The sequence below is a fragment of the Benincasa hispida genome, chromosome 11 (genome assembly GCF_009727055.1).
Source record: "Benincasa hispida cultivar B227 chromosome 11, ASM972705v1, whole genome shotgun sequence".
In the NCBI taxonomy this organism is placed as follows: domain Eukaryota; kingdom Viridiplantae; phylum Streptophyta; class Magnoliopsida; order Cucurbitales; family Cucurbitaceae; genus Benincasa; species Benincasa hispida.
The window spans coordinates 27,157,767-27,182,568 of NC_052359.1; the positions used below are offsets into that span (position 1 = coordinate 27,157,767).

General features: G+C 31.7%; 2 protein-coding genes across 4 annotated transcripts; one reads left to right on the forward strand and one right to left on the reverse strand.

Moving 5' to 3' along the window:
- The first annotated feature begins 8,209 nt into the window (after positions 1–8,209).
- LOC120091384 (dof zinc finger protein DOF4.7-like) lies at positions 8,210–9,459 on the forward strand. Its single transcript, XM_039049388.1, has 2 exons — positions 8,210–8,253; positions 8,395–9,459. The coding sequence occupies exon 2, from the start codon at positions 8,412–8,414 to the stop codon at positions 9,210–9,212; it is 801 nt and encodes a 266-aa protein (XP_038905316.1). The 5' UTR covers positions 8,210–8,253; positions 8,395–8,411; the 3' UTR covers positions 9,213–9,459.
- A 7,917-nt stretch (positions 9,460–17,376) lies between these two features.
- On the reverse strand, positions 17,377–22,955 carry LOC120091551 (cytochrome c1-2, heme protein, mitochondrial). 3 transcript variants are annotated; one of them, XM_039049640.1, is made up of 8 exons: positions 22,736–22,955; positions 21,603–21,673; positions 21,102–21,316; positions 19,229–19,508; positions 18,940–19,011; positions 18,010–18,126; positions 17,785–17,850; positions 17,377–17,693 (listed from the first exon to the last, which is right to left on the reverse strand). In XM_039049640.1, exons 2-8 carry the CDS (start codon positions 21,657–21,659, stop codon positions 17,577–17,579), a joined length of 924 nt encoding a protein of 307 aa, XP_038905568.1. In that variant the 5' UTR covers positions 21,660–21,673; positions 22,736–22,955; the 3' UTR covers positions 17,377–17,576. The 3 variants fall into 3 exon arrangements, with proteins under 3 accessions (XP_038905568.1, XP_038905567.1, XP_038905569.1); XM_039049639.1 differs by lacking the exon at positions 22,736–22,955 and adding an exon at positions 22,231–22,318; XM_039049641.1 differs by lacking the exon at positions 22,736–22,955 and adding an exon at positions 21,973–22,201.
- Between the last annotated feature and the right edge of the window lie 1,847 nt (positions 22,956–24,802).

A 24,802-nucleotide genomic window follows, 5' to 3' on the forward strand; every position in this document is an offset into this window, starting at 1 on the left:
ATGAAACCCGATACTGAAGGTTGTAAAGGTATCAGGGTCCATATTATCGAAGGAGACAAAGGCATATGAGGTTTATTCTGAAGGAGACAAAGGTAACAAAGGAAAAATCTCTACATGCATGTAAGAGTATTATTGAAGTTGTTGGTGAAGTAGATTCTATCTCAGCTAAGGTTTTCGACTATGGGAATGTAAGAAAAAGGAACTCCACCCAACTAAGGTTTAGAAGGGTACGAGGATTTTATTGATTGATGCATAAGATGTTTTCAGGGTTTTCAGAATTATTATTATCACATGATGATATTTTATTATTTTATGCACTTAGTAAAAAGCTTGTTTTAACCCTAAAACTATGAGGATGTTTTCAATGATATTTGTTTTATGAATCTTCCAGTTTAGCATATTAAGTTCTAAGTCTAGAAGTCTATGATTTAAGTGGACTCTGGTCTTCACTAGATTATCTGGGAGTCCGATGTTTTGCCATATGTGCACAAAAGATTTTTCTAAATTAAAGCTAGAAGAGCATACTAATGATTTAGAAAGTTGCTTGTAGAATGATTTTCCATAGAAAAGCCTATATTCTTAAACGTGTCATTCACTAAGCTTCTCAGCTCATGCTTTCCAAAGTTTTTGTCCCCCCCCTCCCCCTAGGTAGCCGGAGAGTTCCAGGATTCAAGGATTGTGGATTGCTTGACAAAGAAGGTTCAGTCTGCCACCATTGTAAAAGAGCTTGTTAGTCAGGTGTTAATCTGGAAGTGGTCGATAATTAGTCAGTCTCTACATAATTAGAGTCAAGGTTTGGCCTGTAATAAGCTATCTCGTAAATGATGATGTTGTAATTAGGGTATTGTGATTATGAGTTAAATTGTGTTCGGTGATAGAATTACTGATAAGCGGGTTCGCAGAGTTAAGCCCACAGTAATACAGGCTCATAAGATGTGAGGTTAACAGGTTCAGTTGGTAGTAGATGTCACAAGAGGGTTGGCATATGTTGTATTTACACCTTCTCTTAGGTTAAAAATGTGATCTGAGAGGAGATGTGACAACGTTGACTCTTCACAAATTGCTCGTAAGTATAGTTGGATCAAAATTACCATTTTACCTCTATAGTTACATTTAACTTCGTACCACTGATCCCTCTAATGAACTATTAATTATAGTCCAACTATAACCGAACTCCTCTTAGGCCAAAAGAAGGTGTGGCACCACATAGTTCAAGCCCTGGAATCGACTCTTAAGGGAGCAATTTATCTACTTAACCTAACAATAGGGAAGGAGAGAATTCCTTCTTATGTAGTTGTGTTCCCGGCTCCCCTATCAGACGAATCCCCAAAATAGTAGACTTATTGAGTTGGCGAATCTGGCCACTCCCATCCATACAAATCAAAGAACCACCCTCATAGGAAAGAGTTCATAATTCACTCAGGATTAAGGTCAAGTCACCTATGGTCATCTTGGTGAAATGTAAGTCTCTTCTAGCAACGATGTTATAAAGAGGGACTATTCATTTCATGGTCCGATCTTATACAAACTCTTTGTATAGGATACCCCCGCTCACAATTCTCCACATGAATGATTAGGATCAAATCATCTATAGCACTTTACAACAATTGTAATAACTACAAAGCAGGTCATATCCATAGTGTCACCAAGATAAGGTACCCAACCTTATCCATCTACTACAGACCGCTCAGGTTATCACTTAAACATAATTCGCCTATATGTTTCCACATACATATTTAAGTTACATCTAATAATCTTGGATCTTAATTTATTGGATTTTGGGTTAATACAATTAAATGTCAAATAAAATACAACTTATTTTATTAGATAAATAATAAGTTTATACAAATACAATTACAAACTACAAAACCACGAGATTTAGTGCATCAACCCAAACACACACATTTTGAGACATTCCGGAGGACATCCACTAAAGAAAGTCAACACAACTTAGAGCAAATTACAAAGGCCAACCTTAAACAAATATTCCCTAACTTCAAAACTCCAACAAAAGTTATAGGCTCCTTTTATAGTGCTTGAAGTTCCTCACTTCTTTGAACATTTTCGATATGGGATAACTACTCTTTTAATATTTTACTAAAATTCGAGGAATGAATGAAGAGGGAGGTGAAGAAGAGAGAGAGAGGTGAAGAAGAGAAGAAGGCATAATAGTGAATAAGAAACCTGGGAAATAGAAAGAGAGAGAAAACCCCCTTGTAAAGGGCTACAAGACAAAAGGGGCAGCAACCGTTAAAGGTAAAGTTTATAGAGTTATTCAAAACTGGCATGAAAGGCATCTTTCCAGTTTTTGGGCGAAACGTACTTTCTCATCTTCTCTTTCTAAGTAATACATATAATCCTTCCCACAAAACTAATAATATTCCACTTTCTTACAACTAATTACAACCCCAATTCAAAATAAATAAACAAGCCTTAAAACACAACTCTTGCACTATTAATGATTGATTAGTATGTTATTTATGCTGTTTAGCTCTTTAAAACAAAAACCCACTATTAAAGTGGGTAGCATCACTCAGGTTTGAATAAACATGCAGCAAAGCCTAACAAACCTCCCTCATCATTACGTAACATATAATAGGAAGGTTTGTCAATATGTGACCTCTCATAATCACCAAATACAAAATTGGTTGAACTACATATTTGTTGGGACAACAAATCTCCAAATATGTCTACAATGGTATCTACTTTGAGCATACACCATTATAGCTTTACTTTTGGTTTCACCCAAAAGGCTCGTACCATTGAAGATAATTGTCCTCCTTTATATACACGTGATCATTCCCTTATCTAGCGAATGTGGGACTTTGATTGCATTCTCAACAATCCTCCCCTCCAACAAAAGACCATCGAGCCTCCTATCAAAAAGTCATCTCATCAAATTGCACTTGAGCACACTGCTCATATGGAAGCCCAACCACGAATGGGTACCATCATGACCACATCTTTTGCGACTCTCCACTTTTTTATTCAACACTCGAGGATTCTACCAACATGGCTACATCAGGGCCTTCTTGATACCAATTTGTTATGAAATTGACAAATAAATAAAACAAAAAAAACATAAACAATAGAGAAAACAGATATTTACATGGTTCAATAACAATGTATTAGTCACATCCATAGGTAGAGGGAGAAAGAAATTTTATTATTAGAGAGAAATATCGTATTTTTAGATTGAGACACCTCCAGGATTAGATAGTATACATATAGTGCACTCCTCTAAATCTTAGGACCAAAATCATAAATACCAATATAATTTAGTTTTCAGAACTCTTGAATTTCTACTAGGGTGAATAGCCCCTAGACACCAACTTGCTAACCGGACAAACAAGACCCTACACGTGTTTGGTCATATAAAAGCTCCACATGACAAATTCAAGGTGGCTTTCCAAGAGTACTCACACATCGATCCAATGATGTAAAATTGGATATATCATCATAGTTTTTTCATGGATATCCGTGAATATTTAGACCAACTTACATGCATCCCAACTAATCTCATATATAATCTATCTAATCTTACAATATTTGAGTGTCTGATGAGGTCTCACGCGGCTGCTCTCTCTAACACAACATACATATAATCAGCTTCAAACGTGGTTACGATATACCAAATAATGCCAATCAATAGGATTATAGCTAGGCTTTGATAATATGCCAAATTGCCATGCATGGGGACTGTGTTCTTCAGACTGCCATCAATGCTTTATACACATACCCAATGTATTACTATATGTACGGTGTTTTCATACACTGTCTGTGTGTGTGTCTGTCTACATAAAAGAGAGAGATGGCTGTGTGATCAAACAAAAACAAAAACTCTGCAAATGGGAGCTACTCAATAATGGAGCCATTATACTTTATCAACGGCTGGACCAATTATAAATTCTCGGTTAAATTGCAAATACGATTCCTATGTAACGTTAAATTTATAGAAGTTAGAATTCAGTCTTATGAATCTAAGAAAATCCTCATAAATAATTCCTATATTTTAATAGAATTTTCATAAATAATCCATTGGATAAAATCTTTGTGAATAATCGCTACTACCATAGAGACTACTATTATATTTATGGAGCTTTTATCTAACCGTTGATAAATTCTAATTATAAATCATAAAGACCAAATTTTAACTTTTTCCAAAATATAGGGACCAAATTTACAGTTTAACCTAAATTTTTATATACACAAAATGTTTTCTTTTTAGTACAACATATGGGTGTTGAGATTTTAGTATTTATCACTTTACAGAAAGAATTAAATGTCTTAACTATGTATGTGAGAGAGAGAGAAAATTTGTATACCTTAGACTTGTAACATATATCTTCGCTTTTAAAGTGTCTAATAGGTTCTCAAACTTTCAATTTTGGGTATAATAAAATTCTTGAACTTTCAATTTTATATCTAATGTCCCTGACATATTCAAAAGTTTTTAAAACAACTATAATCCATTAGAAATAAAGTTGAATAGTATTTCTAATTGAATCATAAACTTTCAATTTTGTGTTTGATAGATCCATAAATTTAAAAGTTCATTATTCATTAGGTAAATGTGATCCATTAGATACAAAATCAAAAATTTAAGTACCTATTAGATATATTTTTAAGTTTGGAAGCTTATAGATAGTTTTGAAAATTCATTTAACTCGTAATTTTCAACCAATATAAATAGTTTTAAATTTTTATTAGGAAATTAAAAAAATAGAGATCAAAAAACTGTTAAACCTAAAGAGGCATTTGGGTGAACCTAGGAATATTAAGCCTGGAGATTAGAGTTTAGGTAGCTAGATTTAAGAAAACTATGTTTAGAGTGTGTGTTGGACTGCAGGCTTAGGAAGCATTGGAAATTTTTAAATCTTGAGTTATGTGATTTTTTTTATTTAATCAGTATTTAGATTTAAATTAGTTTAAATTTGTCATCTTAATTATTTTAATATAGTTAAATTTAAAATAAACTAAAAAATTTAGAATAATATTTTTAAAAAAAAAAATTAATAGATATTTGATTAAAATTATAATTTATTTAATTTATTATTTTAATAATTTGATATTTTGATTTTACTATGTTTTGAAATAAAATTTCATAGACTTTTGTTCATTTTAACTATGGAATATCGAGATTTTTTACCATAATATGCTAACTTCAAATTGAAATTACTAGTATTTTAATCTTAAATTTAATTATTGAAAAAATTATAGTTTTTTTTATCAAATTACTTTTGAAGAAGAAAATCATAAATTTTGAATTTTAACTTTTATTTGGTTGCAAAGTTGTTTCCAACATTTTAATCCTTGAATTTAAACAATGATTCTAGGTCTTCGAGCTAGTTAAATTGACCAATGAAAAAAAATAAAAATACATTAACTTAAATTTGGGCTTTCTATACATATAGTCTAAATAAATATACCTAATTACACAATTGCGATCTAATGGGCTATTATTTTCACACAAATCTTTTTCAGTTCTCCTTACTATTCAATTTTGATAAATATAATAATAATAATAATAATAATACCAAAAGAAGCATGTAAGGGAAGTTTATTTGATATATATAGCACTATATATTCGAATTTTCTAGATTTAAATCGGTGTATATTTGAAAAGTGCATGAACAATACAATTTATACAATATATCGTCTTAGAACTATTATTTCGATGTATATTTACATTTTTCAATATATATATAAATACATCAAAAAATAAACCATGATATATGTGATATATATTTACATCAATTATTTCAATTTTCACTATATTACCAATATATTTGACTTATATTTGAGATCGCAGTAGATAAGTAATCGATTTTCAACTAGGAAAAATAGAAGAAAATAAACAAAATCTCATAAAATGAAGGAAATATTAATTTAAACAAAGAAGGGAAGAGACTAAATTAAAAAATATATATATATAATCTACTAATAATAATAATAATTAAAAAAAAAACTTCAAAAGAAAAAGTGTATTTTAAAAAACAATATTGTAATTGAACAAAGGCGTGTTTGGAATGATTTAGAAAAAAAGATTTTCAAAAATTATTTTTTTTAAAACATTTTAATAAAAACTATTTAAAATAAAAACACAAATATGTTTGAAAATTCTTTTTGAAAAGTATTTTTATATACAAGCTTATTTGATTTGTTATATACTAAAAGTGTTTTTATTGATGTTTTTCAAGGTTAGTCGGTGGAGACCAAAGGTTGGCTGGCGGTAACCGCTAGAATTGATGGCCAGAAGTTCGCCGGCGGAGTCGTCAGAAGTGGCAGCCAGAGGTTGGACGACGACGGTCATCAGAAATGATGGTTGGAGTTGGACAGAGGCAATTATCGAAGGTAGTGTCCAAAAGTTAGCTAACAAACTTTTTAAATTAAATTAAAAGAAAAAAAAAAAGCATACTATTTGTCCTAAATAAGGGTTAGGTTTAGGGTGCCTAACCCATCCAAACCTAATCCTCGAAACAAATATCCGAAAAGAATTGTGTAATGAGTTTATTTTCTAAGATAGGATGATCATAATTGGGGTGAATAGTGTTAGATAAGACATTTATTAATTTCTCTCTCTCAGTGAGGAAGAGAGACAAAATTACCACATTCCTTCTTTTTTTTGGTCTATATTAGAGGAAAATATTTTGGAAAATTATAATAGGTAGCAAATCTAAAATCTATAATTGTAAGCTCACCTTCAATTTTTAGAAATGGGCATACATGGCAAAAAATTTAAATAAGAATGCTTCAATATCTAAATTTGAAATCATAAGGCTGCCTATTAATAATGATGCAAGTCTATGAAATTTTGTCCTGTAATATATCCCATTGGAATACATGAAATTCTGGCCTTTTTTTTTTAATGCAAGAACTTTTGGCTTTTAATTTGAATACATAATTTTATGGAAGAAAAATGAAAAATAATATATAAACAGACAAAACTAGTGTACTGTCCTTACTAAACATAAAGAATGACTTTGTAAATGCAATTTGTCAAAATCAACTCATTGTTTTTTTTATCTTTCTTTATCTATTTTAAACTCTATTATTTTTTCTTTAGATTATGAAATTATATTTTTATCAAATAAAGAAAACAAATGTGGTATTTTCCATTTGCCATTTTCAAATCTTTTATATATATTATATATATATTAAAAAAAACTTTCTTTATTTTCTTTCTGGTCTTCGGATTTTGTTTTTAAATAATTGAGACTGAAATCTAATTTTCTGCGGTAATTTTCACCTTTTCCATTTTTGGTGGTGAGAATCAAAACATATCATATTGATTTTTTAAAATATATTTATTTGTCTTTTTCTTCTTATGCGGTTTCATATTCTTTCCTAAATTTTCCTTTTTTCCATTTTCCATTTTCAAATCAATTGTCTTAGACGTGAGTTTTGATTTGCATGAGATATTAAGTATTTTGTGATTATCATGTGATTAGTATATGATTGTTACCTTATTGTTATCTCTGCTTATCATGTGACTTTCATTAGAAATTAAGTACTTCGTGATTTCTATCTTATTACCATGTGACTTCGTGATTTCTATCTTATTACCATGTGATTGTTATGTGATTGTTCATTAGATATTAAATACTTTGTAATTTCTATTTGATGACATATGACTGCTATCTAACTGATATTTGTTACATCTATCATAATACTTGATCAGTAGGCAATATCAAAAACTACTATATGTCAAAGAATAAAAAGTAATCAGAATTCAATCAAGAGGGTAATACCAGAAACTACTAATTAATTGACAAAAGAATAAAAGGTAATCAATAGATAATCAGAAGGCAATTAGAAGGTAATCGACCGAAAATATAAAAAATAACTAAGTGTCTAAGAATAAAAAGGAATCAAATGTCAATCAAACGAAAATTTAAAAAACTACTAATCAGATAGCAATCACATATAAAATCAGATGGCAATCAAATTACAAGCGGAAGTCAGTGAATTATGATCGTATGGGTGGGATTTGCCATGCTTGCAAAAAAGCAAAAACAAGAGATATGCTCCAAATTTTCAATGTATTTTTTATTAAAGTTGCAATTGCTCCACATATTTTTGTATATATATAGTATGAAATTACCCAATAATATATATAAATAAATAAAAATGTGTATGTATGTGTTTACATATTTGCATATATATATATATATACCTCTATTTGATGATAATCACAAGCACCCATCAACATCCATCATGATGCCTTCTCACTGCATGAAGACATTGAATTTAGTATATTATATTTACCTCTAGAAAAGGGAACTGAAATCATATATCAAACAAACAACCCAGAAGAAAAGAAACTCTTCTTCTTTTTAAAATCTCTCTCTTTCTCTATTCTATTATCTCCTAACAGTGTATTGTTTTTTGCAGCCAATATAACAATAATCATGAAGACCTCATTTGAAGAGGAAATAAGGCAAAAATCATCAAGTGCAAGAAGAAAAGGAAACAACAGTAACAATAATCAAGATTATGATAAGAAAGAATCAGCAGCTTTGAGATGCCCTAGATGTGATTCCACCAACACCAAATTTTGCTATTACAACAACTACAGTCTTACACAGCCTCGCCACTTCTGCAAGACTTGCCGGAGATATTGGACTGAGGGTGGAGCCTTGAGAAATGTTCCAGTTGGTGGTGGCTGCCGGAAAACCAAAAAGCTCAAATCTTCTTCCTCTTCTTCTTCTTCTTCCTCCGCCAAATTCTTCACTGGAATCTCGTCGCTGCCGCCGCCATCCGTTGATTTTGGTGCCATTGGAGGAGGTTCTTCCTTGCATCTCGCATCTTCAATTGAATCTTTGAGCTCTCTAAATCAAGACCTTCATTGGAAATTACAACAACAACGCTTCGCTATGATTTTTGGAGATCATGAACAACAACAACAACAACAAAACAAGGATAATCATCAAAATCACAAATTTTTTCAACCCATTTTGTTTCACAATCTACATCATCAAAAATCAGCTGCTCCATTTACAACAACAACAACTACTACTACTACTACTAGTGATGACCAATGGTTGTTTCCAAATCAAGTGATTGCTACAAACAACATAGCTTCAAGATCAGGTGATGATGGGAGTGTGTGGAATAATGATAATAATAATCATCATAATAATAATCATAATCATGGTGGAGTAGTTCAAGCTTGGGAAGATTTGCCTCATTTCACTACTGCCTTCCCCTAAAAGTAGATCAAACCACGGGGGAATAATAAATTTGCATATTATATATGCAGTGTTCTTATATATTTTTAATCCAATTTACTTGTGTTTCTAATTTACTACTTTTTATTCTGTGTTTCATTCCAAAAAGTATGATTATAAGAAGAAATTAGTGTGAGATAGCATTTTCCATAACTTCATTTGTTTTTGCTTTTTATGCTGATTAAATCCCATGTTGTATTTAGGTTATTTCATTCAAATATATATATAACCCTTTTTTTATATATATACTCTCAAACCCAATTATGTGGACGGAAGATTCTTTTAAATCAACCCCTCATGTCTTTTCCTTATACATATCTATGTTTTTCTGCCTGGGTTTATAAAGTAATTTGGTCATTTGCATATACAAAATTTGAACTTTGATCCACATTATAATTAAATTTACTATAATTTATTAGCTTACACTTTTGAAGTGATTTAACACGGTATCAAAGCAAAAGATCATGTGTTCAAACTCCTACAATCGTTAGGTACTATAGCCCTCCAAATATGTCTAGAAAATTGTATGATATTGTCTAGTACTTTTGGCATAAAGTGTGCATGACTTTACTTTTTGGTTTCGTCCGAAGGTCTCAAACCTAATGGATGTAGTTGTTATCACCTATATGGGAGTTTGGTTGCATTCCTATTCATTCAATGTCATTTTTCCTTTTATATTAATAAGGATCTATATGATAGCATAACAATTTTATTTTTAATTATCTTTTTCTAGTTAAACTACCTTTCTTATAGTGTGTCGATGTTTTCTTTCTCCTAAATTCTATACTATAAGTTGTTTTCACCAACGTTTCTGAGTTCTAAGTGAAATTTTAAAGACAAGAAGACAATTTTTTTTTAAACCAAATTTTGTGAAAAGTAGATAATAAAACAAAAGAAAAATTAAAAATCAAATGATTAATGGACTTAAGCTTTTTTAAGTTGATGGGTGATTTAAGCATGTAGGAATATATACATATGGTTTATGTATTTCTTTGTTTGGTTGATTGGGATGTGATGAGAGTGAAAAAACCTTTGGACAGTTATTAAAAACTACAACTTAATAGCATATCTTTGATTTGTTTTATGTAGAGAGAATGAGTAGAAGAGTAGTACATTTATGTCTACAAACTCAGTGTGTCAGAGTCTTTAGATATCAATCTTTATCAGAGGAGACTTAATCTGAGCCTCACTGAAACATTATTATGTCAATATATACAAATATAAATGAAACATATCACACAGTGGCAGTATGATTTTTGCAGCCTATAAGCTCCTTCAGGGCCTTCAGTAAATAGCCTTTCTTTAGCCTGAAAACCTTTTTCTGAACCCTCTTTGATAATTACACACATACTGTACTTTCTGCCTTTGGGATTGCATTCAATCAAGAATGAACTGTCAATTTTAGAGAAAGGGCTTAAATGTTAAGGGTTGGCTTAATGTAAGGAGAAAATAAGAACGAAAAAAAAACTTGAGTGCATTTTAAGCCGCACTTATATTTATGCATTTCATTAGATTGTACAATTATAATTTGTTACTTTTTTTAAATGTTTTAATTCATTTTTTATGTGTGTGATGTCTTAAGATGCACTAAAGCTTTTAATACCTTCTTTTTTAGTTAAATTATAATAAATACCCTTAAATTTTGTCTTTTTTTTTCAAAAATACCCTTGAATTTTCATACATTTCAAAACGTCCATTGCAATAGAAATTCTTTAGAATTTTAAATAAAAATTGAGACTTCAAACTGTGACAGTGATCTAAATTTTCTTTTTAGGTCACTCTCATACCATTTCTTCTTTAGAACAAAATACTAAAGGAGAAATGGATCAGAGAGAGTATCGGAACATCTCAACTAAGTTAATACCTCATTAACACCTTCGTCATACTCCGAAACCAGTAGCGTTACATTTCATAAAGAGAGTTATATACAAAAAGCTAGAGGAAAACTCCAAATAAGAGTAAAATGAAAATGAAGCAGAGGTATAGGCTACAAAAATACCTTCCAGTTTAAGACAATAGAGGAAGCATCATAAAATTATAAAGTAGAGAAAACCTTGTTCTCCAAAGCATCGTAATCACTATCATATCATTCATATCTCGGTTTTCATCTAAAATTTTAAAGAATTTCTACTCTAAGAGTATTTTTCAAACATTTGTGAAATTTGAGGAATACGATTGATATTTTTAAAGTTATAGGGGTATTTTTTAAATAAATGGTTATAATTTAACCTTTTTTTTTTATAGGGTGTTGGAGATTGAGCCACCCTTTTAAGAGCTACTTGTTAACTTAGCATCTCTTCTTGTGTACTACTACTGCCTCTCTCTGGTTGTCTAAGAGAGAGCAAGATGCTTTGCCCTTTTTTATTTTTATTTTCTTTTTCCTTTTTTCCTTCCATTGAATCGTTGCTTTATCTGCCACTCATTTGCTTGTTTTTACCATTTGGTGAAAGCCTCAAAGGGGTTTTGGGCTACACTTTAATCTCCACAAGGTTATGTTTTTAAATAATAATATTTTAACCTATAATGTAAAAAAATAATAAATAATAAATAATACTATTACCATTTGTTTTCGGCGAAGACCATTAGTACTATGTTTAAAAGATACTCTATCTTTTAAAAAATTTCAATACTATCCTTAAACTTAAAAATATATATATATATATTTAAAAATATAATTACTATTAGTATATATGCAAAAATCTTTAGTGCCTCGTAAAAATTAAAAAAAATAAAAAACTCTAAACTTTCAAAAATTGAATTAGTGTCCTTAACCTATGTTAGTACAATCAATTTCTTTGAAGTTATTTTGAGTTTAAAAAAAACAAATTTAAAAACAACTCGTATAGATACCCTCATTTTTTTCGTATATAGATACTCTCATCCCCTATCAATTTTTTTAGACCAATTTACTCAACAGCTAAACATAACCTAAAACTTCAAGTGAAAAAATCCTACAAAGTCCCAAATCCAACATCTAGCCTCAAAACTCAACATAATGATGCATCGCCAAATACAAAAAATGCAAAACAAAAACAAAAACATAAAAATTGACAAAGGAATAACATCTTCGAACTTGGAAAACATTATATTCGTAATTGATTACAACAGATAGACTAATTTGAACTGCAAAAAGAATCATCAAAATCTCCATTGCTAAAAATTTGAATAATGCATATGTTTTCTTTCTTTTTCCTTCTACTGGTTGTCATCAAATTTATGAACTAAATTCTTAACGTGTCTCTCTTTTTGTGTATAAAACTCAAACAACATATTAAAATACGTTTCAACTATTAATGTACAACCTTGTTTTAAAACATTTAAATACTATAAGGTCTACCAAGTAGTTTCATTATTGTTTTTCTTCTTAATAGCCTATATACCTTAACTGAACATGGTAGTTTTTGAGATTAGGGAATGGAAGAAGGGAAACAAGAGGATATTGAAGAAGAGAGGGAAAAAAAACATTAAAGTGTTAGGTCATAAATTGAAGGGTGATTGGGTGTACATAGTCATAAACGATTTTTATCTATATACTAATGATAAGAGCATTTTTTAACTTTTTTTAAGCTAAGAACATAAATGCAACTTTTAAAAATTCAAAGGTATTTTTGAAATGGAGTACCATACGGTTTCTATCCACATACGAGCAGTAAGGTTATATTGAACATTTTATAAGAGTCTAGGATGGTATTATTGAAACTTCTAAAAGTTCATGAGTAGTTTTCATCCAAAATTAACCGTAAGAATATTTTTAACTTTTTCTCGAAAGTTTACCCTAATTATAATACCTTCTTACAATGAGATTTTATATATATATATATATATATATATATGGTTGTGCATGGATTGCATAAGAAACGTATGAAAAGGGGCAAGTGAGTAAACGTGATAGAAGTGAGGGACAGCGTGGGATAACCAAACCTTTCTTTTGTTAGAATTTGCAAACTGTCATTTTAGAGGTCATGCAAGCACCTCATGACTTTTCATATATAATTTTACCTGAAACTTCAAAAAAAGAAACCCTAAATTAAATTTATACTTTTTAAGAATATTAAATAAATAAATAAAACGTTTATTCTTTTCATTTCTTTGTTGAATAATAGACATTGATTATACAAGGAAGAAAATTTGTCGTCACACTTTTCTTTCTCTCTCCCTCACTATTGATTTTTTAATCATTTCCAATACTAATTATTATTAGAGGTGTGTTTTTTTTTTATGCTTCAAAGATTTCAAATATAATGAATTTTAAATGAATTTTGTTAATTAAAGAAATAGAATGTTGTTTTCCCGGTTGGATTTGGTAGGATTTTATAAGTTTTTATAGATTTATTATAATTTAACTTTAAAAGAAAATTTTTTATTACAGAAATAGCAAAAAAATATTGATAGACTTCCATCGATATTTATCAATGATAGAAACTGATAAAAGTCTATCATTAATAGAGGTTGATAGAAGTTGTCAGTGACATAAACGGATAGAAGTCTAAAAATGATTCAATTTTGTTATTTTGTGTAATTTTCCTTATTTTTCTATTTTTGAAAATTCTCCAAATTTAAATTTCTATTAATAATTCATAATCAAAAACCTATATTTAATAAACTATAGAAAATACTACATTAATAAGATCCATTCGGTAACTTTTTTTTTTTTAGAATTAAGCCTATAAATAATACTTTCATCTCCGAATTTCTTTCTTTAATATCTAATTTTTACAAAAAAATTTTTTTTTGAAATTTGGCTAAGAATTCAACCATTATATTTAAATAGATGCAAATATAAGAAATTTGGAGGAAATTAGCTTAAGTTTCAAAAACCAACAACGAATTGATTACGAAACATGACCTAAGTTTTTAGTTTTTTTTTTTTTTTCATTTTCAAACACAAAATTTTAGAAGTATTTATTTATAATATTTTTCTTTTCAAAAGCACAAAATTTAAAATAATTTTCGGAACTTTCGCTCCAAACGGAGAGTAATTGTTGTGGACAAAAAATATAAATAAATAAATAAACCACTTTTTAAAATTTTAAAAAATCACCTTGATTGGCACCCATATAAATTATACAGTGTTTTGCGTTAAATGAGTAACCAAAGACGGTGTCGTTATGTGGAAATGAATGGCCGTTACATCGATTTCTTCGCAACTGTTCTTTTTTTGGTCCGTTTTTATTCTCAGGTTTAAAAACAGAGAGAGCTTTGCTTTATAACGTGAAGAGTTGATTATTTGCCTCAATAAAAATTTTTAATTAATAAATAAAATTGCCAAGTAGGGTTACTCTTGTTTTAATTTTTTATTTTTTATTTTTTTATAATTATGTTTGTTCAACAATTATCGCGAATCTAATTTAGATCATTATAATACATATTATTTAATAAGACCTCGTTTGGTAATTATTTGGTTTTTTATTTTTATTTTTGAAAGTTAGGTTTATTTCATCCACGTTTCATTCAATAATTTATAACCTTTAAGTGCAATGGTTGAATTATTAGCCAAATTCTAAAAATAAAAATAACATTTTTAAAAGCTACTTTTTGTAGGGGAAATTATTTGAAATAGTAAAACTGTTAAAAAATATTTACAAGATGTGTAGCAAAATTTTAGAACTATCAATGTCTTTCATTTTTCTAAAATTTTGATAGTTTTAAAATTTTGCTATATTTTGTAAATATTTTGGTTAATTTTTTCTATATTTAAAAAGAGCCATTTTTTTAGTTCTCAAATTTTGGCTTGGTTTTTTAATATATTGTTGAAAAGTAGATGACAAACGAAGAAATTTGGAGGTAGACATAGTGTCCATAAACTTAATTTTCAAAAATAAAAACAAAAAACAAATGTCCCGTTTGATAACTATTTTGTTTTTTGTTTTTTGTTTTTGTTTTTTGAATCTTTATTAAGTACAATGATTGAACTTTTAGCCAAATTCCAAAAACAAAAACTAATTTTTTCGTTCTCAAAATTTGGCTTAGTTTTTAAAAAAATTGGTGAAAAGTAGATAATAAAGAAAAAAAATTTTTGAGATGGAAGTAGTGCACATAGGCTTAAATTTCAAAAACAAAATGGTTATCAAATGGGACCAAAATGATTATCAAACGGGACCAAAATGATTACTAAACGGGGCTTAAATTATGTCTGTATTCACATTGTAACTCCTAATTTTGGTATTCATTAATTTGGTGAAAGCTAAAGAGAATGGGACTGATAGAGAAAAAGATGGTTCTTTCTTTAGGGAATATTTTGAAGAAAGGAAACAATGACGAATGATTGTATTCTCTTTGTAACATTCCTCTATTCTAAAATCATTAAAAGAAGATGAGGTAGCAAAACAATTAGTGAAGCCAACTCTTTAAAAAAACAAACAAAACAATCTTAGGTCCTTTTGATAATTATTTGATTTTTTATTTTTGTTTTTTAAAATTAAGCATATAGATACTACTTTTACCTCTAAATTTTTTTCTTTGTTATCGACTTTTTACCAATAGTTTAAAAAACCAAGTCAAAATTGAAAAACTAAAAAAAAGTAACTTTTAAAAACTTGTTTTGAATTCAACCATTGTACTTGAGAAATATGCAAATCATTGTAAGAAATAGGGAGAAAATAGACTTAATTTTCAAAAACTAAAAACTAAAAACAAAATGGTTGTCAAATGTGACCTTAATAATTTATTTTTTAAAGAATTAAAATCTCAAATGGTTGAGGGTTGACTTAGGCGGCCAAAGCCCACGGGGCCAAGCCCATGGATACCAGAAGAAGACATAGGGAAAACTGTGTCCCAAAAGAGAAATGTCAACGTCACAAGATTTGGGTTGACCAGCTAAACTAGTGAATATACACCAATTAGGAAATAATCAAACCGGACAAGGACTAGCACCCTGTAACCTCAAACACCAGAAACATCCCTAACTCGTTGGCGTTACATGCAACCAGAGGCATGTGTCAAAAGAAGGGCCTATAAATTAACACTCTATTTGACCACCCCAATGGGGAGAGTAAGTAATTTTCAAAGGAGAGACCAGGAGAAATCCGACCTTACTTCTTTTGTGCGTAGTTGAATAAAACACTCTTTATACTAACTTCAACATCAAAGTATAATAGGCTCGACACAACACCGATGCGAGGATCTCTCATGCAAGTCAGCTTGGAGTATCTCGAGACCAGATTAAAAAGGAGAGAGTCAAAGTTCAAGCCCACTAGAGATCCACAATGAAGCCCAATGTAAACAAAATCCAAGCGTCAATACAAATTATTAGTCAACTAGTCAAATAATTTTGCCAACTCAACGTCAACAATTAGTAATCCAGTCAACATTTCGTTAGTTGAAAATTAATTTAATGACTATCCAGAATCATTTTGAAAACTATAAAACTGGCGTTTATATTTTGAAATCTCTACCAAATCAACATTAACTCAAATCAAAAGTATTTATTAGCAAACCTTTTGTTTGTTTTGTGTTGTCTAAATAGCAAGTTGTCTATAGAATTTTATTATCCGGCAACAAAAAAATAAAGCTGCCTTTAACTGAAAACTCGTTGGTATAGGACAATAGGTTACGCTGACAAGAAAAATAATTAATCATAACTAAAAATGTGGTTGTTGAAAAGACATACTCGCGGACAAGATACTCATTAATTTTGTCCACGCATTCAAGTTTTCAATGGTAATGTTGAACAATAAAGGAAAGAAAATAATTAAAAATGGCCATTAAAATAGTGTCTTTTAACAAATTTTCCTAACATAAATAGTTTTTTGAATAATTTAGAAAAAACACAATATATTTTAAATAAACGAAAAATTAATTGATAATTAACTCTCAACTCCAAATAGGAAGACGGACTGCCACTCCTTTGAATTCATTGCTTAAGATTCTGTTTAGATTGATTAGAGAACAAAATATTTTTCAAAAAAGTAATTTATATTTAAACTCTTCTCATAAAAACAGTTTAAAATAAAGTTTAAAAATGTTTTAAAAATTATTTTAAGTGATTGTCAAATATTTTATTTTTTTAAAATAAATTATTTTCAAAATTAAACACTTTAAAAGTTAAACCAAACACACCCTTATCCTACGAATCTTACCGACAAAGCTTCAAACAAATATATCCAACATGATAGAAATGTTAGATCAGTTGTGACAATTAACCACAAAAATAATGAATATCGGCGTATGCAGTTTATTTCCATCAAAAAGGAGGAACTCAGACACTTGCAGGTCATTTCACTGCAAATCACAACTATGATTCAAAAAGGAAATTGCTTCGCAAGAAACATACATTCTAACACATAATTATTGCCAATTCGTTTCTTCCCAGAAGCAAAATAATAGACGCAACTCAAAGGCAGCTAGCTAATTGATTACATCAAGAACCAGCTTGCGGGACTTGAAAACTGACCACTTCAATCGGCGGTAATATGCAGCCTGAAGTAGAGCCAGAGAGAGCACAAAGATCCATTTGAATCCCATCTGCCATTCAAGGGCACAAAACATCAGAAAAGAGAACTAGTAACAGTGTCCAACAAAAGCCAATATCTGTTTTAGTATGTATGCAAGTTACCAGCTTCCTTTCTTCCATTTCTGGCTCAGCAGCCCATGACAAGAACGATACAACATCTTTCCCCATCTGTATTACACACAAACATAGAACTCATCACTCAAGATACAAAAGATCCATCAATATTTGAGCAAGAAGATGCTCAATCAGCCCAGGCAGATTTGGGCATTCATAATACGTATTTTTTATCGATATAACTTATAAACTCTATGTATTTTGCAGACTAACCTGTGCTTCTGTAGCAGGGGTACCATCTTCATATTCAACAGCTCCATCATTAAGCATCTTAGGCATCGCAATTGCTCCCCCAGGGAAATAAGGGTTATAGTGCAGACCATCTCGGATCTACAAAACCATTCAAAGTATTCTTCAGAATTGAGAAGAGTTACCAAAAGATGGAAAATAATCCATGTTTGCTTTTTGGTTGAAAATATTTGATTTGTGTCCAATCCTAAGTTTTGAATGACTGCTCAATTCCTATTTCAATCAGCAACACTAAGAACTAATGTTTTACAAAGATTCAAGAGTAAAAGGCTCGTTTCATATTTAATGAAGATTAGAATACTCATAAATGAGCATAAAAGGCAAAATAGATCAAATTCGGATAAAAGATGCTCCATCAGACTCCAAAATAAACAACAAAACAAAACCAAAATCAATATGCACGAGCCAACGATTTAATAACAATGAAGATGCACAACTTCAAAAAATGTGCTGCCTGAATCTAAATTCCAACTATTTGACCGAGGAGAGTTACTACAATTTTTCTACAATTGAATAAGCATTTGACATTCCACTTGCAGCTTCTGAAGCCACAAGGAACATCCATCACCCACACTAAAAACAAACAAGTATGCTATTAGGTTAATTTGAGCCTACAAATATGAGGATATGCAATATGTAGATATCTGTCCCCTGTGAACTGTGCCCACACATTAGATCACAATTGATTGGAAATAAAAAACATCTACAACTAAGCTAACTAAACTAAGCTCACGTTAAATAACGTAACGTAGCAGAATGCAGAATAAAGATAATCATATATCTTCTGCTCACAGAAGTCCAATACAATTGTACGTGTCTGAAAACTGTATGTGGCAAGATATACATAAGAACATCCTTTGGAATTCATTAAAAGTACAGTGGCCTAAAACTTACCGAAACACCAGCAGGTGGATCACGATAACCAGTAAGAAGGGCAAATACATAATTCTGACCATTATGACGAGCCTGAGAGGGAAAGAGGTAAATAGCTTTAGGACAAAGTTTATGCTCAAATACTCTACAATCTAATATACATACATATATATCATTTCCTTTTGTATCTCCAACGGGGAAAAGAATACATATCAAATGAACAAAATTTGGTTAAAAAACATCCATGATTGAATATATATGATCTTACTTTCTAATTTCTATGACTATAAGAATGATGAAGAAGAATTACTTTTGTGATAAGGCTCAGATCCGGAGGGTATGCTCCACCGTTAGCAAATCTAGCAGCTTGTTCATTTGCATATGGTTGAGGAAACCGATCACTGAGTTTACCCGGACGAGTGAACATCTCACCCTCATCATTGGGTCCATCAACTACCTCAATTTCAGCAGCCATTGCTTTTGTTTCCTCTTCAGTATATGCAACACCAACCAAATCACGGTATGATATTAAAGACATGGAATGACATGATGCACAAACTTGTTGGTAAACCTGATGTCCACGACGAATCCTGCAAAAGCAAAATCGGCCTTAGAGCATCAACAAATTGATGGAGAAAATGTGAATTTTCAGTTTGATATTGGCAGAGAATTTTGAACAATTCCAGTTTCGCCTAGTGTTTCTAGGGAATGTTTTAGCCTTTGGGACTCCTTGATCAAGCAAAGATCTTATGGGAGAATGTTGCTTTTGGCTAGCGTGGCCTTCATAGGTTTAATTGTATATAGAGTTTTGCCTTGTTAGGTTCACTTGGAAAGTAATCGTAGATTATTTGCTAACTTGTGTAGGAATAAGGAAGAGCTTTGGGATCTCATTAAAATATGGGCTTTCTAAAGAGTTTTTCCTCCAATTTGTTTTGTAATTTACAACTTCTACTGGATATGAACCAAACAAAAGAACTTTTTTGTACTCCTTTCAATAGACAATTCCTTATATCCACCTTCTTAAACATTATCTGGGTTAAATATTTAAATGCCATTGCCAATTGGAAGACTTTTCTATAGCTTCTCGTCCCAACTTTTGAAATCTGGGATCTAATCAAGTTATGGAGTTCAGAGTTTACTTCCCATCTTTTTCGGAAATTACAGTTTCTTCTAGATAATTAGAACTTAAGGTTACAATTTGACAACCTATAGAACAAATCCTGTTCAAGTAAGGTCGTACCAAATGGAAAAATAATTAAAATCCCTCAAGCTTTGGGACAATTTCTTGCAATTTCTGTTTCCAGTAAGAATAACCTTTTGTAATGCTTTCTTGCTTAAGGAAAAAATTTAGCATTTACGCTTCCCGGTCCTTGATTCTTGGATCTTGTTTAATTATGGCTACCTTTACAGTTTTCCTTCCAGGTTTTTTTCTTTTTCAATTATGCCATTGACTCATTGCAATTCCTTCTTGATACATTCAAATTGGAAGAATTTTTTAACCATTTCACTATCAATGATTCAATATGATGATGATGATGATGATGATGATGATGATAACACATCAATAAGAATAAGGAGAACATGAAGATGATGATGATCAATATGCACACTCTAAGGTTCGGCTGTCCACTAATGTAAAGTTTCTAAATAGTTAAATGAACAAGGACTGGCAACCATCTCTTCAAGACAGAAGACATAAGAAGGTCATCAATTCGCTAAGACGAGCCATATATCTATTGCCACAGATCAATCATCAATGAACGACTATTGACTACCATGAATGAGCAGTCATCTTCATGTCAAAACAGGGGTTTCTATAATAGATTGTTGTACTTGTAATATAATCCATCTAAATGAACTAAATAAAAAAGAAAATCCTTAATAAAATGTGAAGAACATTGAATACCAGGCTTAAAACACTAAGGTGATAGTTGTGAAATCCTTAATAAAATGTGAAGAACATTGAATACCAGGCTTAAAACACTAAGGNAACATTGAATACCAGGCTTAAAACACTAAGGTGATAGTTGTGAAATCCTTAATAAAATGTGAAGAACATTGAATACCAGGCTTAAAACACTAAGGCGATAGTTGTGAGACTGATGGTGAAGTAAATATAGGCTGAAAAATTCAGACGATTCTATAAAGCAAGGAAAAAATGAAAAGTCATCATCATATCTTACGAAGCATGATCGTATGAGCTCAAAATACCCTGGTGAGGCCAGGGGTAGTTTGGACACTCCAAACCATGTTCTGCCTCATCAGCAGATGCCAAAGTTGCAAAACTGAAAAACCCTGAAATGCCTGCTCCAAGGAGAGCCAGCCTTCTAAAGGAGTTCATCCCAGCAAAGCCAGCTTCCTGATTCTTTGAAATAAGGGATGAGGTCAATGGAGGGGTCTGCACAAGTAAGGTACAGCAACCACAACTAATTATCAACTAATCTAGACATAAAATGATGTCACTGATAAAGTATATGGAAAAAGTTCTCTCATAACTACGGGCATAATTCACCTCCTACTCAATGTAAATTCTTGTGACACCAAGACTGTTCCCAAGGTCAAGCATTATAATAACTATTTTTATAAATTATCTAACATATATTTAGTGGTGGAAAAAATAGAAAACTTAACCAAAGGCTTATTGGTATAGTTGAAGACAAAAAGTGACAAGCTAAAGTGCTTACTGAAGATTGAGATGGAAATTTCCTCAGCAACTGCCGGATCATTCCTCCCCCAGCCATTTCAGTTACGAGTTCTACAAATTATTCACAAAAAATGAAGATAAATTAGTCACATAACTGATAACTTCTTTAAGGAAAAAGAAGTCAAAGGGAAAAGGCGAACACATATGTACTTCAAATGAAAATTTTCTGCTAATCATAGAATCACTGCCACCAAAAATGTTTGTAAAAATATAAAGGATTATCAATTTCAGTGATAGAAGAATCAAACTTTTCTTAACCATGCTGTGACAAACTACTAACGCTTAGAACCCCATTTTATATGTATCAAAATTCAAAACAAATAAAAACCCCCATGTCATGGAACATATACCTTTACACGGAAGAATTGCCAAAATTATCCAATCACAAAGGTGTATACAATCACAGAAATGAAGGCTACAAACTGAATCTAAAACACGTCATGAGATGCTACAAAACCTAGCCCCAGAAGTGAAAACAAAGAGGAACAGAAAGCATAGATCCGTGGAGTAATCAGATAACGAAGAAGATAAGAAAAGGATTAATAACGTGATCCAATGGGATTATCGGCGCAAAGCAAACAGGAGTGTGCTAAGAAGGGTCAAATAACCTGTCGAAGCTCAGGGATCCGATGGAGAAGTAGTGGTCCTTGGCAAATTGCAGCTAAGGGGAAGAAAAATGAGAGGGTGATATCAATGGGTTAGAGTCAGAGATGGCTGCTTGGCCCAACAATGTTGGATGGGCTCGCATGGAGACTAGCTTTCGCTTGGCCCAATTGAGGTTCGGTTCGATATTACATTAAACTGGCTGAACCGATCGGTTCGGTGAAATGTGACAAGCACTTGTACGAAGAGGACGGTAACATTCAATCAGGATCCACTCAACCAAATTCAGACCGAATTTCAACAGGGAAATCAAAAGGATTCATTCAACCAAATTCAGACCGAATTTCAACGGGGAAATCAAAATTATTCTGTTTCATTGGCAGCCATTGCCATGTTCAATCCATAAGCCAAATAGGAAGAGAAACTTATAGTCGCAGAATAACACAAAGATGAAATCAAAGATGCAGAAAATTGATACAGTGGGAGAAATGGAGTGAAAAAGGAGCTTACCCAAATGCAAATCGAACGGAACGAAGAGAGAAGCGCCACTGCACGAACAGAAGAAGGGCAGAGAAACGCAGAAAATCTCCGAGTGAGAGAGCGAGAAACCAGATCGGGTGAGAAACGGAGAGATTTGTGAAGAAGAAGAAGGGGAAACGAAAGCCCTAGTTTTTTTCTTTTTTTCTTTTTTTCTTTTTTTTCTTTTTTTTTTTTCCTTTTTTTTTCTCTTCTTTTTTTTTTTACCAGAAAAATAGGGCTACCAGAAAAATCGGGGGAGAGTGGGCTGTGGCAGTGGGCCATGTTTGTTATTCGTGGCTATAGTCGATTGGTTGAGCACATCAAATTGGCATTATTTTTTTTCACGTGCAATGCACATGTAATTTTTTTAAAGAAAATTGATATAATGTACATTTTTCAATAATTTGGATTTAATATTATGAAGGATTGGCAACGGACGGGACAGGGTCAGGGATGCACTCCCCATCCCTATCTTCGTGGGGATTTATAATCCTCGTCCCCACCCCATTCCCCATTTTGGAGAGTCGGGGTCGGGGAATCCCTAGGGATTGCGTCCCCACGGGGAAAAATTCACCATTTATATTTGTTTTTAATTATTTATTTATTTAAAATCAATTAAATTTTATTATTTATATTCTAATTTTAGATATTTAATATAACAAAATAGTATTATNTACTATTTTATTTATTTAAATTAATAATTAAAAATATTTTAGATTTGGGGTTGTCCCCGGTCGGGGACCCATTTTTTATCCCCAGTTTGACCCCCATCCCCAGTCAAATCGGGGATTTTTTGCCTCGATGCGAGGACCTGACCACGCGGGGATTTTTGTCAACCCTATGCAAAATTACTTTCTCTACGAGCCGATAAGCTTAGCTTTGGTTTAGCTTCCAATTAACACTCAAGGAGTCTTTTTCCTCAGGATTGAGTAGGGCTACCTCTTTTGTGCGTCTTTCTCGTGAGAGGAACAAAACAACAGGAAAAGACCTAGCTGACCCGCCTCTGACTATTAAAAGCTCGAGGGCTAGTTTTATTGAAGAGGGAATGGGGAGTGAATCGAATTTGTTTCGAAAGTAGCAAAGTCAGAGGCTCCAAGTAATTGCTCGACCGATAGAGAGAGAAAGTAGATGATCTTTCGAGGATGATCAAAATTACAATTTGGAGAGAGGAAGATCGACTAGCCAACCAAAGTGGAGGACTTCCTTGAGATGGGGATCTCGTTTGACCACTTATAGGAATATTATTTAATAGCGCACCAAATGCATGCAATAAAGTTGTGTGCTAGGAAAGAAAGGGGGAACGAGCCTTAAGCACTCAAAATGGCTCCTAAATAGAATAGAAGGAAGGTAGCTGGCCATGACCAAGAAACCACATGTTTCACTTGGTCGACCGGGAATGTTCGACAACTAAATTTAATTGGTAAACTACTAGGGGCTTATGTGCCCATGCAAGATTAATCCTATTCTAGGTCGGAGCAATGAACCTATTCGAACTGGCTCATTTCGTGCAAGAGAAACCCATGTATGAACACATATTTATTTAAGCAAAAATGTTGAAAACCAGATCGAACTTTAAAGTCAAGCCTTTCATTTCATTGTTCAAGCTCGAATTGAGGGGCTCGACGAAAGCAAACTCTTAATCATGTGGATGCCTTATTGCACAATTGAAGGGATAAATTTTGAGCGAGTGGGTTACTTCTTCGGAGAAAGATGGGTTGGTCAGTAGGACCAAAAGACGTAAAAAACGCGGAGCGTGAAGTGCAATTAGATCCATTTTGAGAACGAGTTTCAGGTAGGTCTGACATGTTGATAAGCTTGAAGCAAACAAGCTATATACATGAGTATGTGAAGGCCATCTCTCATAATAAATGGACTGGTCTTGGATTTCTTCCACCATCCTATCCAATGAATTATTGGGATTTGTTATAGAATATTATGTATTCACGGGTTCCCTCATTCCCATCGCCTCTCGATTAATGGTTAGGTCTTAATTCTATAATAGAGCCCTTAATAAAATTTATTTTTAAGTCAATATTCTCAGTCTTTATTGTCTCGGGG